This window comes from Ostrinia nubilalis, chromosome 26 (genome assembly GCF_963855985.1).
Source record: "Ostrinia nubilalis chromosome 26, ilOstNubi1.1, whole genome shotgun sequence".
NCBI lineage: Eukaryota > Metazoa > Arthropoda > Insecta > Lepidoptera > Crambidae > Ostrinia > Ostrinia nubilalis.
The window spans coordinates 8,788,411-8,800,049 of NC_087113.1; the positions used below are offsets into that span (position 1 = coordinate 8,788,411).

Sequence of the window (11,639 nt, forward strand, 5' to 3'; positions counted from 1 at the left end):
TTTTCCCTCACCTTAATGTTTTATATTATTGACAATTAATTTTACAGATAATTTAATTTTAAGTTACATTTTCTAACAATAGGGTAACTACCCAACAAACAATTACAAAATAAAATCCAGTTTATCTAAAAACTTGCTCAATTTTTGTAAATTCGGTACCGATACCGATACCAATTCTGAAAAAAAAAAAGTTTAGGTATACAAAAATATTACATTCTTCTTTCTAAAGAAAAAAGAAGGTTTACCTGCTCATAGAGAAGATAAATTATGACATTTTATTAATTTTAGAAGAATAACTTGTCACGACTCTTTTTATTCGTACTGACAGTTTGACAAAGAGAATAATTTTGATACTGAATTTGTGTGTCGTTTTTGTGAAATGTTTCTGTTTTTCTACATGCTGTACAAATTGATGTTGAATTTCTTCAAGCATTAGAATAGTTCTTGGAGGATGGTGAATACTCCGGTAAGTTACTATAATTTTTTTAAAAATAAAGCAGATGTTAGGTTGATTCTAGAAGGGTGTTGAAAACACTGACTGAGTACCTATTTAAGCCTTTGATAGGCATAACACAAGCAATATCTGTTGCTTAACAGGAAGCTTCAACAACTTGTAACTGAACTAGGCTAAGGTAAAGAAATAAACGAATTTGAATTTGAACAAGTCCAAATGTACCATTTTTTTGGCTTTCAGACAAGGGCATAAGGTTCAAAATATGGTGGGAACTCTATTCCCACTGACATTTAAAGGGTTAAGTTTAGTTAGGCCCAGAACAGACGGTGAAACGCAACTCCAACGAAACTGCAAATGCTAGTTACTTTTGAGTTGCAGAGCTAAGTTTCTGCCATAGCGTCCGTTGAGAGACCACACATGACGCGACCAGTTTGAAACTTTCAGTTTCAGTTTCATTCATCAGAATCATCAGAAAGTTGCAGTTTCGTTGCAGTTGCGTTTCACCGTCTGTTCTGGGGCTTAGACTATTCGTTTGAACTAAAAGACGTCCACGGATAGGCAAAGGCCGCCCCCAAAGATTTCCACAGCATGTACTCTTTAATCCATCATCATCATTTCAGCCATAGGACGTCCACTGCTAAACATAGGCCTCCCCCAATGATTTCCATTGATCAGTTGGTAGGTAGCGGCCTGCAGGACTACTCCCAAACACACGTAGTTTCGGTTATTTGTCACTGTTGCTCATGTTGGCACCTCGCTTTGTGTGAGAGGGATGGAAATATACGAACTTCGAATTCCGTTTTTCAGAGTAGGCCCACTGGGGCCTTCCTGCTACCTTTATGTAGACTCTATCGAATCGAAAACTAGATAGAAGTAATTATTTTAATTTTTAAATCGCTTCCTTTTTTACTAATTGGCCAAAAGAGATTTATTGACGTTGCTTTTTTCTTCGAAATAGAGGGGACCGAGTCAAAATCCAAGTCGCGAGCCCAGCCGGGATACAATACAACCTACCAGCACTCCAGTAAGTATCCTGCTGACGCATAAGTATCTACGGTATCAGAAAAAAAATAGATTTCTGTCGTAATGTAACCTAAGTACAACGTCCCCGGGGTCTTTTCTTAAAGTTTACAAAACCTTTTGTCACCTATCATCTGCTTTGCAATGGAGGGAAGTCGAACCTAACTTCGAACTCCTATGTTCTTCTGATTAATTTCGTTGCGGGTCTAAAGACAGTTTAACTTTCCCCCGGGACAAACTTGATCTTCAATGGTCGGGTTTTTATTGGCGGTCAAGCTGTAGATCCTGGCTACACAGGAGTTGCAGCGGTGGGAACGAGAGGTGGGAATAGTCCCGTAACCCATCCAGTGTCCTTATTACACTGAGATCACAACCAATTAAAGGTGATTGAGTTTCTTCCACCACTTCTTCTCAGCACCAGCCCATTTATGTTATCCCGAAGTGGTGGTAGAGCAAGCTATATTTGGGACGTGTATAATTACCCTGGAACGGGCCTAAGTACTGAATAAAAGCTTTGACTTTGAATTATCGCATAGAGATTAGTGAGATGCCAACTAATGCGATGAGTTCGAAACCCAGTGTCGCATTTGAAATTAACCCACACAAAGTAATCAAAATAAAAACAATACGTCGCGAAGAATGTGTGTCATGCACACATTGCATTGAGTACGACTATTCGCACGTGCTGTCATAATAATATTTACTGTCGCGAGTAATGTAGGTATTCTGTTTTTGGGCATATTGCGGCGACACTGGCCCCGCCCCCTTTTCACATCTCCCTTTGGTTTCTGTGATCTGTGATTAATTATAGCATATCTAGTAACCGTTACAAAAGGATCATTTCAAGAAATTAATTATTCTTTATTTGATTTTCAGCCTGCAGGGAGTCCTGTTCAAGTGAGTAGTTCAATCTTTTTGTACCCGTAACAAATTAAAAAAGGCAATTAGTTAAAATAAAAATATTTTTTCACTAATTAAATCTGTATTTATAGGCCTCTGGAGTCCCTAGCCATGAATCTACCAGAAGAACTCCAGTAAGTATTTAATTAATAACATTAAAAGGTAATTAATAAGATATTCTTATTTTCCAATTGATATCATACTAACTCCCGTATTCACAAACATTACTATGAGGTCTCACAATGCGCATCGACGCACAGGGTGATACACGAACCAATCACAGAGCTCTATTCAACGCTGTGCGTTTGATTTGCTGCTACATTTAAGCAAACATCGTTTGTGAATACGGGCGTAAGCTTCTACCATCTACCAAGTATTCTATGTTAAACCTTCTTTATTTCCAACTTTCAGGATCGAAGAAGTACTCACGTAAGTAATTTTTTTTGAAGAGAGTATCGACCAATTCACTATAAACATTTCTAAATCAATTCTTGTAGGAATTTTCAACTTGCAGTGTCAAGTTATAGTTTTTTTTCAGTCATTAATAACTGAAAATACTTTATTTTGTTTTAGTTACATAGAATACTATAAATAAATGAAAAGAGATTTAAGCTTCCCCTTACACTTCTATTTCTTTTTTCTCTACATAGAGTTCTCGGGTGTCGAGCGCATCGTCACGCAATGTTGTAGTAAGTACCTAATCATTCATATGCAATTAATATTAATTTCTATTTAGTAGTTAAAAAACTTTTTACCAATGAGGGCTATCGTTTTAGCGCTCGCCAGTTTGCGCCACTGTAGAGTAAGGTCCTGTCACTTGCTAGTAGCGAAGACAGTGGCGCCAACTTGTGAGCGCTAAAGTGGTAGGAGGACTATCGCATTTGCACTCATCAAGATGGCGCCACTGTAGAGTAAGGTCCTGTCAATCGCCAGGGGTGCCAACTGTTAAGTATAAAAACGATAGCCCTCATTTACCTGAGAGACAACTTTTCTTAGCCCTTAGGAATACTTAAATTAGCCTTTAGGAATTATTGTGTTTAGAAACGAAATAAAACATAATAATGTTGATAGTGTTTTTAGCTGCCCATATAATGCTGTTACCGTCACTCTTTTTGAAAATCCAGTTAAGATAGTTAAATTTGTAATTTTCTTGTTTTTTTCCTGACTTATTCTGTTAATTACATTTCAGGTCGACCAACGAAGTGTTGAGGTAAGTTTCAGTCTGGTGATTTCACTTTTGTATGTATTATTTGAAATTATGAATTAATGAAACGAATAAGAATCTTTCGCTTACAGAGTTTGGGATTATCAATCCGCGACAGACCAAGACATGGCGGCGTAAGTAATAAATTAAATTATTTTACTTGTATTTAAAGGCGAGAAATTAAGGGCTCTACATTATCTAAAATATGAGAATACATAAGTGAAAGTCATACACATATTCACTACCGTATATTATTGGTATCATATTGTTATGTATTACTTGATAACATACAATCTGTGGCATCATGGGATGGACCGACGACCTCATAAATGTAGCAGGAAGGCGCTGGATGCAGGCCGCTACCAACCGGTCAATTTGGAAATCATTGGGGGAGGCCTATGTTCAGCAGTGGATGTTATGTGGCTGAAATGATGGATCATCATCATCATTTTCAGCCATAGGACGTCCACTGCTGAACATAGGCCTTTCCAATGATTACCACAAAGGTTTTTCCAATGATTACCACAAAGGTTGGTAGCGACCTGTATCCAGCGCCTACCTGCTACCTTTATGAGGTCGTCGGTCCACCTTGTGGGTGTGGGGCCAAAGGGACTAATGTGAATAAAATCTATCCTTTTAGCCAACCGAAGTCATCGATAAATTCGAAGTCAAAAATACATGGGAGGCTGCGAAGACGTATGACTTTATCGGCGCTAGAGGCGAGGGACGTAAATGCAAGTAAGTACAAAATGTCAATAATAAAGTCTCCTTTAAAAATCCGTTTATACAGGATGTCCCAAAAAGTATTGTCAAGCCGAAGCCCGGAGGTAGAGCATCAATAGGGCTATCCAAATCACCCCATAATATGTTCCGCGGTTTTGATAGTTTTCGAGTTATGTTTTAAATTTCTGTGCTTATGCACGTTTTTGGTCACTGTGGCGCGAATAGTCAAGTTACATGCCTGATTTTGTTATTATTATTAAAGCCCGGTCCGTGAGCACGTAGAATTTTGTCCAGTGACCCCTAGCTACCCATCCTTATCGCTCGCGCGTAATTATATTGCTGTCGCGACTGTGCGACTGGCACCCGCAGTGAGTGTGCATGGCGATAAGGATGGGTAGCTTGGGGTCATTGGACAAAATTCTACGTGCTTACAGACCACCAGACTATAGATACTATGCCTAGCTGATTCAGAATTATTTACATCCATAACACGTATTTATTTTCAATCTTATTCCAGTATGATAGAGCCCATCAGTCACTTAGAAGCGAGCTCGTTGTCTCTTCTTCTGTCGTATAGACATGAAGAACTTCGCAGCCCTTGTCAAGCTAATTTTCAACCTTATTACAGTGTGTTTAGAGTCCATCAATCACCTGGTGAAGAGCTGCCTAGATGAAGGCATAATGGCCATTGACACGACATTCTATTTTCTTCTGTCGTGAAGACTTGAAGTACTTCAGTGCAGCCCTGGTCAAGCTTATCTTCACCCTAATTCCAGTGTGATAGAGCCCATTAGTTACTTTGAAGCGAGCTCGTTCTATCTTCTTCTGTCACAGCCCAGTAGCCTTATTCACGTAACAAAACTTCAACGACAACAAATCGCTGAGTTGCGATCCTATCGAGTAATCGGTCTATCGGAATGACCCTTGTGAATACGAATTTAGAACTGTTTTTCAATGGGAGGACGTCACAAAACTTCAATGACAACAAATCGCTGAGTTGCGATCCTATCGAGTAATCGTTCTATCGAAATGAACCTTGTGAATACGGATTTAGAACTGTTTTTGAATGGGACGACTTCTGAACGTCAGCGAGATCTTGACTGTCAGAATACGTGAATTAGGCCACTGGTCAAGCTAATTTTCAACCTTATTCCAGTGTGTTAGAGTCCATTGGCCACCTGGTGAAGAGCTGCCTGGGCGGGGGCATTGTAGCCATCCACGAGTCGTACAAAACCTGCGGGCTCTGGACTGCATTGGTCCTCAACGTTTTTCTAGGATTTGCTGTCAGCTACTGCATGCTGGTATGTTTGATACTTCTTTTTTTTTGTTTAATGGCAAGTATGGCAACCAAAATGTCTTTGGGAGGTTTATTTCTGCCAATGTCGAGTGAAAAATTGACATAATTTATCAATAGAACGTGGGTGTTTTTGTTCCATTGCTTTATCGTGGATTCGGTGGAGACCTATTCCCGTAAGCAGGTTTCAAGATGCCATCGGGTTCAAAGCGATACGCACATAACGACAACTCACTTGGCACTTAAAGCGCGCTCACAGAACACAAAATACATATTTGTAAATAAAACCATTAAAACAGATCGCTCATGCTCACCGTTTCACATTTTTCTGGTAATAGGATAGGTACAATTTATTTATTTCAGCAATTTTGGCTCTCACAATGTCACAATGCATCACCTAGAATCGTAGATAATCCTCACTGTATACTTTAACAGATTCTTGCTAAATCCAAAGACAAAGCTCTTTTGTTGATGTAGAAATTTGCGTCTATCTTCAACAGATTCTCGCTAAATCCGCCCAGAGGATGTACGGTCGCGTTCAGGTCCCGAAGATGACGTTCCCAGACTTGGCCCAAGCGTCCCTCGAGGTCGGGCCTTGGCCGAAATGGAAGAAATGCGCCAAGTGCTTTCGGTACTTCTATAAATTGTACATTTTACTTGCAAACCAACGATCTGGTGAAGGTCGCGGGAAGTACCTGGATGCAAGCGGCGCAGGACCGGTCTTTGTGGAAATCCTTGGGGGAGGCCTTTGTCCAGCAGTGGACGTCTTTCGGCTGAAACGACGACTTGCAAAGTAGCTCTTATTACGGCCAGATAAGACACCAGTGTATACATATATGTGTATGCACATCAGACTGTAAATTTTAGTTGGATATGTCACCGTAAGATCGTAAAAACCGTTAGATTAGAACCGAGAGATTGTAAACTGTCGAAAAATTGTGAACAGGAACATACTGCTGGATACAATACAATTATCTATAGCACTTAAAACTTTCGACTTCGAATCGTTTGCGTATTCGAATTGCCATCAAACGAACGTAACATAAAGTGAACTTAGTTTAATATGAAATGCACGAAACTTATTTTGACAATCGAGATCGTCACGTTATCGTTGAATTCGAAGGCTGGGTATTGAATTTTGTCGAATACGCAAACGATTCGAAGACGAAAGTTGTACGAACTAGAGGCACTGATGTTCTTAAACGAATTGACATTGACCTGTTGAAAAACTATGATTTCAGATACTGCGTGGACGCAACGATCACGATCGATCTGTTCGGCTCGTGCTGCGTCTACCAGGTGGTCATTTCTCGCACCATCAAGCAGCTGGTCGAGAACACGGACAGCGTCACCAATGAAGGCAGTGGTTCCTACCCCAGCATTCGGGTCTACATCATCTGTTTACTAATCCCTTGTATCCTCATCTGCATGATCACCACTCTGAAGTATCTGGCGCCCTTCTCGATTGTTGCTGATGTATTCATCGGTATGTATTGTTAATGATGATTCAGGTTAGAGTAAGGCCCAGAACAGACGGTGAAACGCAACTGCAACGAAACTGCAACTGCTAGTTACTTTTGAGTTGCATCTAAGTTTCAGCCATAGCGTCCGTTGAGAGACCACACATGACGTGACCAGTTTGAAACTTTCAGTTTCAGTTTAATTCATAAGAATCATCAGAAAGTTGCAGTTGCGTTTCACCGTCTGTTCTGGGCCTTAGATGCAACTCAAAAGTTACTAGAAGTTGCAGTTTCGTTGCAATTGCGTTTCACCGTGTGTTCTGGGCCTAAGGCCTGTTTTCCATCAAAGCGAAGCAGAGTGAAGAAGTGCTTTTGAATAACCTATCAGGTTTTGAAATAAGAACAAAATAGATAGCCCGACCATTCTCCGCTCCGCCTTGGTGGAATACAGGCTTTTAAAACTATCGTTTAACTCGTCAGTGAACAGCACATAAGCTTTTACACGAATTTGCTGCAAAATAGTACCTGTCTCCACTAAATAAGACTACTGTTATCTGTCTGTACAAACAATCCGCTTTGCACTAGTGCATTCCGTTGCGGGTCCAATGACAGTTAAACTTTCCCCCGGGACAAACTTGACCTTTACTGGTTGGGTTATTGGCGGCCAAGCTGTAGATCCTGGCAACACAGGAGTTGCAGCGGTGGGAACGAGAGGTGGGAATAGTCCCGTGTACAAACAATTCTCTTTTGCAGTGATCGTGGCCATAGCAACTATCTACTACGGCGTGAGATTCCACACCAAGAGCCCGTTGGACTTCAAGATATTCGGCACCGTGCCAGGGTTGTTCGAGTTCATGGGCGTCTGTGTCTTCAGCATGGAGGGTGTGGGCGTGACCCTGGCCATCGAGAACAGCATGCAGGAGCCAAGGAAATTCCCTATCGTGCTGGCTGGAGGTAACTTTAAGCTTAGGCGCAGGCCACCAACTTTTAGTTGCCCAATAGTTAATTCCTTAGACATTTTACACTGCGCCTCTAGTACCAGAGTATCAGAGTATCTATGTAAGTATTTTTTGTACTCTTTCCAAGAATTATTAAGACAAACTGTATACTCCTTATCTCTCCAGGAATGTCCATTGTGGTAGCCATGGTGATGACCGTTGGCTTCTTCGGCTATTGGGGTTTTGGTGAAAATTCCAAGTCCCCTGTCACTGTCAATTTCCCAATGGAGATGTAAGTTTTCATTTCAGCCTACATGTAAAATATTAATACTAGTACACCCATGAGTTTACAAAATATCTCCTTAGAAGTCCTGAGTAAGGCTTGATTTCCTTTTAGGCTGACATCGGTGACCGACGTCAGCGGCGCGCACGATTACACACTAGTTCTATGTAATCATCTGCCGCTGACGATGGCGTTGCAGTGCGGTGCTTCATAGTACATTGTGTTTATTCGTACGCTTGACCGATGTACGCGACCGACGTCAGCGTAGGAGGAAATCAAGCCTAAGAGCTGATGCAATCGTCATCGAATGGCTGGCGACTTCAATTCCAATCCCACTTATGGTAAGGTCCACTAGGTGGACTGACAACCTGGTGAAGATCACGAGAAGTACATGGATGCGGGCAGCGCAGGACCGGTCGTTATGGAAATTTTTGGGGAGGCCTTTGTCCAGCAGTGGGCGTCATTTGGCTGTAACGAACGAATGAATGCCGTCTGATTTTATGATAGGCACATTTATACAAACTGTTTAATTTCTTCTTCAGCTTCCCCATAATCCTGAAGGTGTTCATGGCGCTCATGATCTACGTGACATTTGCACTGAACTTCTGGGTCCCTTTCGAGCTCGTGTGGTACTACTTGAAGAAGAGGCACCCAGCTGAGAAGTACTGGCTCTGGGAGAGAGTATACCGAGCGATCTTTGTGCTGGGCATCACGCTCATTGCTGTCACCTTCCCTAATGTGTCCAAGTTCATGGGAGTGGTACGTAGAACTTGTAGCTTGCTGTAGGCCTTATAAAGAAATAGCGAGTCTCTCTAGCTACTATGCAATGAAGTGCAAATCAGTTCGCTCAGTGATAAAGACATGCTTATAAATTCAGCACTCTTAAAACACTGACGAACTGACAATACGCTAGATTTCCTCTTACACCGGACACTTATTCCAGAGGTCTCTACTGACAGTAGAATCGCTATAGTCAAGTTTTATAGCACCTCCTCAAAATCTTCCATTTGCCTCTGGTAAATAAGAAATTGAAGCCACAATAGCCAAACGGTGAAGTGGTCGGACTGGCAGACTCGAGATCCGGGGAACGCGGGTTCGGTCCCCGCCGCCGCTCGACTATTTTGGTGAGCTCACTCGTGCGTGACACAAGCATTAGCTTAGTACGAAGGGCTAACGGGAGTATTAGTAATTTGTGAAATAACAAATTACTAATAATCTTTAAAAAAATATAATAATTAAAGAGAGTCTTGTAATAATTTCTCTTCTTTCAACAGTTAGGCTCATTCTGCCTTTCCAACATGGGCTTCATCTTTCCCGCCTTCATCGAACTCAGCATCGACTGGGAGGAGCCAGGGTTGGGCTTCATGAAGTGGCGGCTGATCAAGTTCATCATCATCTTACTTTTCGGCATCGCGCTGTGCTGCGTCGGCACCTACACCAATGTGAAAGAGCTGATCACGGAGGTGTTCTTTAGCAAGAAATAGACTTAGTTTAGAATCGTTTAATAATCTGTTTTATGTTAATAAATTGTTTTATTCATCAATTGCCTCATCATTATTATTATCATCGACATAACATCATATATACAATAAAAATAGGATGTGCATGTGGATTGAGTGATCCTTGCTTCAATCTTAACAAAAATCGAGGAAGTTTTACTTAAAATATGTTAAAACATTGCGATGAAGTTTAAAAATTTGTTAAACCTAAGATAAAAATGTTATGGCCAATAAATAGGAGCACTCATACCGCACGCTTTAAGAAAACGTCAACATGTTTATTTCAGAAAATAAAGCCTTTCCACTTCTTTTTATAGTATAGAAAAATTGTTAAGAATATGTTAAAACTATTAACAAATTCAGAAATTCCTTGCACGTCCCGTTCCAAAGTTATGACGATTATTTAGGATCACTCACACCGCACACGGGCCGTACGAGTGCTCTTCAAAATAATGACTTTTTATTAATAAATACGTTTTATTTCTGTTGGGAAATGTGTGCAAACTGACGAGCGAATTTGTTAAAGAATAAGTGTGACAAAACTTAAAAGCTGAAGGAAGAAATTAACCTTTATTCTTTCCTCCAATATGCCGTGTGAGTGATTCTTACTTTTACCTCTATCTGCTCATATGTAGTTCGTAGGCAGACTGAGATAGTATCTAAAATTATTAATTGTTTTTAACAATTATTTGGCATATATTTTGCTTTTATTAAGGTCATAATTTAAGAAATATCAGGCTTAGATGATTCCTAAAGGAAAATGTTGATTAGGGTACGTATGATTTTTTATTTTGTGAGACTGTTCCGATTCGTCGTCGATGGTTGGACTATAAAATACGATAAAATAATATTATTAAATCTCACATGTAAATGAATAAAACAAATTTCATGTTAGACTTTCATGACTTTTTATGTTTTTGATGTAATTTTCTTTATGTCATGCTATATGGCATGATAAACAATGTAGAAAGGCTGCATATAAAATTAAGGATGTAGGTTTATAAGTACAGGTTACACACGGCAGGCATCTAGAAATGTATAGATTTCGATGTGCTCTTTACGAATTTCAACTTTGCGACCTCCTATTGTCTCTGCGGGCGCCACCAAATTGAAAAAATGCTGCTAGTAGCAGATTTTTTCAAATAATTCCTTTAGGATTATTTTTGATAAAACGTCCTTAGGAAAACTTCTGATGAATCGAAACAGTCTCTCAAAATAAAAAATCATACGTACCCTAATCAACATTTTCCTTTAGGAATCATCTAAGCCTGATATTTCTTAAATTATGACCTTAATAAAAGCAAAATATATGCCAAATAATTGTTAAAAACAATTAACAATTTTAGATACTATCTCAGTCTGCCTACGAACTACATATGAGCAGATAGAGGTAAAAGTAAGGATCACTCACACGGCATATTGGAGGAAAGAATAAAGGTTAATTTCTTCCTTCAGCTTTTAAGTTTTGTCACACTTATTCTTTAACAAATTCGCTCGTCAGTTTGCACACATTTCCCAACAGAAATAAAACGTATTTATTAATAAAAAGTCATTATTTTGAAGAGCACTCGTACGGCCCGTGTGCGGTGTGAGTGATCCTAAATAATCGTCATAACTTTGGAACGGGACGTGCAAGGAATTTCTGAATTTGTTAATAGTTTTAACATATTCTTAACAATTTTTCAATACTATAAAAAGAAGTGGAAAGGCTTTATTTTCTGAAAATAACATGTTGACGTTTTCTTAAAGCGTGCGGTATGAGTGCTCCTATTTAGTGGCCATAACATTTTTATCTTAGGTTTAACAAATTTTTAAACTTCATCGCAATGTTTTAACATATTTTAAGTAAAACTTCCTCGATTTC

General features: G+C 39.7%; 1 protein-coding gene across 1 annotated transcript; it reads left to right on the top strand.

Annotated features, from left to right (window-relative positions):
* The first annotated feature begins 263 nt into the window (after positions 1-263).
* Positions 264-9,819, top strand: LOC135084564 (proton-coupled amino acid transporter-like protein pathetic). Its single transcript, XM_063979326.1, has 16 exons — positions 264-466; positions 1,413-1,478; positions 2,351-2,371; positions 2,467-2,508; positions 2,786-2,803; positions 3,025-3,063; positions 3,564-3,584; positions 3,671-3,712; positions 4,219-4,316; positions 5,458-5,602; positions 6,096-6,226; positions 6,837-7,081; positions 7,809-8,009; positions 8,180-8,285; positions 8,819-9,035; positions 9,551-9,819. The coding sequence occupies exons 1-16, from the start codon at positions 452-454 to the stop codon at positions 9,758-9,760; spliced, it is 1,617 nt and encodes a 538-aa protein (XP_063835396.1). The 5' UTR covers positions 264-451; the 3' UTR covers positions 9,761-9,819.
* Positions 9,820-11,639: the final 1,820 nt, after the last annotated feature.